Genomic DNA, 4,392 nt, shown 5'->3' with positions numbered 1-4,392 from the left:
TGTTGTGAACCGACAATATTGCTTCCTAAAGCAAAACCTGCACAATTTTGATGCTCTTCATTATAAGCTTACTTAAAACTGCACATATATACTGGTAGTTTATTATGTTATTGGACATTTGTGTGTGAGAATGAGTGAGAGCCAAGCAGGCAGGTTATTTTAATTTTTTGTGTACAAGCTGCCTGTGATTGAATATCGAAGGAGTTCTTAATCCGGCAACATTTTCAGATCCACTCGGATCCTTGTCTTTGAAGAATTGGGAAAGTCTTCTTTTGCCCATAAATCTTGCACATTCCAATCAAATAAAAGATGTGCATGGGTTGGTGAATACAAATCCCGACACACTTTCTAATATTTTCTCTTCCCTTGTATCTAAGGCATGTATAGAGATGTTCAGCTCTCCACCATGATGAAACACCTTCCATTGATCTGCACTGTGGTTTACAGTATTGTATTATGTCACATCCAACCAAGAATGCACATGGGTTTACTGTGGGTCTGTCCTCATTTTCCTACAGATGAGAAGAAGATGCTCAGTGGAGATGAAGAATGGAAGCGCAGGGACAGAGTTCCTACTGCTGGGACTATCTGAGGACCCGCACGTGAAGATCGTTCTCTTTGTGTTATTCATATTTACATACCTGCTCACTATTATTGGGAATGTGTTTCTGATTACAGCCTGTGCAAGTGAGCCACGCCTTCACACTCCTATGTACTTCTTTCTTGGGAACTTGTCCTTCTTGGACATCTGCTTCTCAACAGTATTTGCACCTGGCTTGTTGGCCCAACAGCTATCGTGGAGGAGAATCGGCTTACCAGGATGTGCAGCTCAGATGTACATTTCCCTATTCCTGGGTGGTACAGAATGTGTACTCTTAGCGGTCATGGCCTATGACCGTTATGTAGCCATCTTGTTTCCCTTGCGTTATATTGTCATTATGAGCAGGTCTTGTTGTGTTACAATGGCAGTCTGCTGCTGGGTGAGTGGCATTGTGATGGCCCTCATGGACACGGTTTTCACATTACGGTTGCCTTTGTGTGGGCACAGAATTGTCAACCATTTCTTTTGTGAGGCCACTGCTCTTTTAAAGATGGCGTGCAGAGACACATTTGTCACAGAGATGGTGGTTTTTGTTGCAGGAATCTTTGCACTGCTAATCCCCAGTATTTTCACTGTTGTCTCCTACGCACGCATCATCACCACCATCCTGGTAATCCGCTCTTCTGAAGGCCGGCACAAAGCCTTCTCAACATGTGCCTCGCACCTGATTGTTGTCACCATATTCTATGGCACCGCCATTTTCATGTACATGAAGCCAACATCTGCAGACTCTGCAAATCAGGATAAAATAATTTCACTCTTTTATACCGTGACTCCACCGTTGCTGAACCCCATGATCTACAGTCTCAGGAACAAAGAGGTGAAAATAGCCCTGCTAAAAGTTGCACAGCGAAACAGATTTCATTAAAGGTGATCTTTGTGTTCAACAGTTTATGTTAAACTGACTTGGTCAGAACTGCAGAAAAATGGCTTGAACCTGCAGCACTGAGCAACAAACAACACACTGCAATTAAACACTGCGTTAGAATTGGACATTTACTCTGCGTCTTCTTGTTTGTCAATGTATGGAAACCGCGATATGGAAATGTACATTGAGGGAGACCAAGAACAGAAGGTTATAAATTTAACGAGATAACCAATTGTATCTCACACCTCGTACAGTGTCAACAATGTATAACATCAATTATGGTACTTTACTTGAATTTTTGTAAAAAGTTACAATAGTTACACAATACAATGGGCCTCATTACAACTTTCCCGGTGTGGAAATAACATACTAGTATTACCGTAGACCGGCATGTTTATGCACCGGCAAAGTACAAGTTTGCCGGTGGTGTGGAGGAATTGAATTGCCACCCTACCGGCAGAAATAGCCAGTATTACCAGCACCAGTATTACCGGTGCTGGAAACACCGGCAAATCCCCCATGGAGTCCAAGGATACTCCATAGAATTGGCATTTACCACCCTTACCAGCACTCGTAATCTGGTGGTAATTCCGCTGGACTGAGTGCCGGTAACAGTGTTACCATTTGCTGGCATCCTGGCAGCAAAGTTATAATGAGGCCCAATGTCCTTTGCAATATGATATCTGAGCCGATCACATAATCTGTACCGGAGTGCTTGAATTGCCCTATGGCCAGTATAAGCAGTACAGCTAATATTTGGCATCTAGACTACACTGCACATGGCAAGGTGTAGTCCTGTGCTGGTAATTGGTAAAGAAAGTCTTTACTTTATGGTGCCCCCCAGGGTTCAGTGCTGGACCGCCTGTTATTCTATATCTACACTATTCCTCTTCCTTCACTTATCAAGTCTTTCCATCTTTCCTGTCACTATTATGTTGATGACTTCCAGGTCTTCCAGATCTTTTCTCCCCCCACCCCCCTTCCCTGACTCCCTCCACTCTCGTGTCTCCTCTTTCCTTCAGGCAATTCAGTCATCAATGTCATCTTGCACTCTTTTCCTTAACCCATCTTTTGTTATTATTATTCTTATTAGGGTATTTATTGAGCGTGGATTTAGCTTTGGGAAGCAACAGAGTGCTTTTCAGAGCGGGGAGAACACAGTGAGGGAAACAGAGAATAAAAGAGCATGGAGCTAACCGGGGAGGGCGAGGGTGGGCAATTGACAGCAACGGATCTACAATCAACAAGGGGGAGGAGACAGTGGTGATCAGTCAGGTAAGATGGAGAGTGCAGGGTGTGTGAACCTAGGTGTTAAGGAGGAGCCATTCCTCGAAGAGGAAGGTCTTGAGCTCTTACGGAACTGTAGAAGTGATGGGGAAAGTCTAATGTTGATGGGGCGGAGGTTCCAGAGTCTTGGAGCGTAGACAGAGAAGACCTGTCTTCGGGTTATTTCCTTCCTGCACCATCATAATTCAAGTCTGCACATGTCCTTACTTCTGCTCGATCGCAGGCCTCTGGAGATGCTGAGTTTCTAAATGTATCTATAATTGAGCTCCTCTTTTTCCCCCTTATTCTCCTGCTCCCCAATTCCTTGTCTCTTCTATCTTCTTTCCCAGACACCACTCTTCCCTACTGCTTGCAATCTGGGTATTATCTTTGACTCTACACTTACAGTCTGTCATCATATTTCTTTCACTGCCCGCACCTCTTGTTTTCATCTTTTAGATGCGCCCCTTCTTTCCTATCAAGCAACTAAACTCATTATTTTCTTCTCTATCTTTTCCGCCTGGATTATTGCTTCACCCTTCCAGTAGGACTTCCTTCGCACACCTTGGCTCCCCCCGTTCCACCTCAACTCAAAATATTCACTGAACTTCACGTTCATAGGGGACTTTTGCCAAATCTTTTCCAGATACTACATCAGGTGGGGGACACTTTGGCAATTCTGGAGAAGAGCAAGGGTGTGCCTGCTCTTACCTGCTCTTGCTTTGAGCATAACATTTTTGAAGAGCAGAAGGATGGTTCTGTTGAAGCCAATTACCTTCGATTCCTGTACTCCACCCACCTCTCCTCTCCTTCGCCTCCGAGACCGTTTTCAGCTTTCAGCCACCCCACATATACCACCCACCTTTTCCCCCTTGGACCTTGGCACTTTACCCACCTTTCCTCGACTTGGCTACCCACACCAGTGGCAGCAATTAACCCTCCCTGTGTAACTCACCCACCACTTCGCCCCTTGGCTTCCAACACCAGCCACAGGTCCACTGGCATCCATCAACCCTTCACCTCCTTCAGCTGCTCTGTATAGGCAGCTCTTTGCTTTTACACTTCAAAATACTGTGCTGCACTTGTATTTATTTATTTTTATTTATTGTGTTCTTGCTCATTCAGTAAAGCATTTGCCAACAGGTCTAATATGTAATATGTAAGTGTACTGTATTGCTCGAAGGATGAGTGCAGTATACAAACTGAGTACAATACATATGACCATTCAAAGAGGTACACAATGTACATTTTCATGTGGGTTGCCACATCATTAGTTTAGTTTAGTTTTAGTTGTATTATTTATATAGTGCCAGGCTACCCCGTACGCATCAGGCGAAGATATTTCTCAAATTCATTGCCTTTTAGCGGATCCTGCAGCCCTAATTCGCTGGGTCTCTTGATATTATGCTCAGCCATATCATATTTTTGTTACACAAAATGTGGCTGACAACTACTATACACATTGATAGATATCAACTAGACCATGCGTTGGCCAGAAAGGGGCTTGGAGTGCATCCCTACGGTGTTCTCATCATTGGAGTTAGGCAGGCCTTGGAGTGTAGGGGAATGTTTCCCAAGGATAGTATGGGGAACATTGTAGCAGTAGAAGTCATGTTTAATTCTGAAAATGAGCCAAAGTGCATGTTGGTATTAAATG

At 44.0% G+C, this 4,392-nt stretch overlaps 1 protein-coding gene across 1 annotated transcript; it reads left to right on the top strand.

Moving 5' to 3' along the window:
* Positions 1-542: 542 nt before the first annotated feature.
* Positions 543-1,469, top strand: LOC138452755 (olfactory receptor 2G6-like). The gene has a single exon (XM_069605104.1). It carries the CDS (start codon positions 543-545, stop codon positions 1,467-1,469), a length of 927 nt encoding a protein of 308 aa, XP_069461205.1.
* Positions 1,470-4,392: the final 2,923 nt, after the last annotated feature.

This window comes from Ambystoma mexicanum, chromosome 4p (genome assembly GCF_040938575.1).
Source record: "Ambystoma mexicanum isolate Mex_15411 chromosome 4p, UKY_AmexF1_1, whole genome shotgun sequence".
Taxonomy (NCBI): Eukaryota; Metazoa; Chordata; class Amphibia; order Caudata; family Ambystomatidae; genus Ambystoma; species Ambystoma mexicanum.
The sequence above is the reverse complement of the archived record's forward strand: the minus strand, read 5'-3'. Positions and strand labels throughout refer to the sequence as shown.

Bases quoted from the DNA above. Each gene is read 5' to 3' on its own strand.
- LOC138452755 (XM_069605104.1), top strand. From the start codon at position 543: ATGAAGAATGGAAGCGCAGGGACAGAGTTCCTACTGCTGGGACTATCT.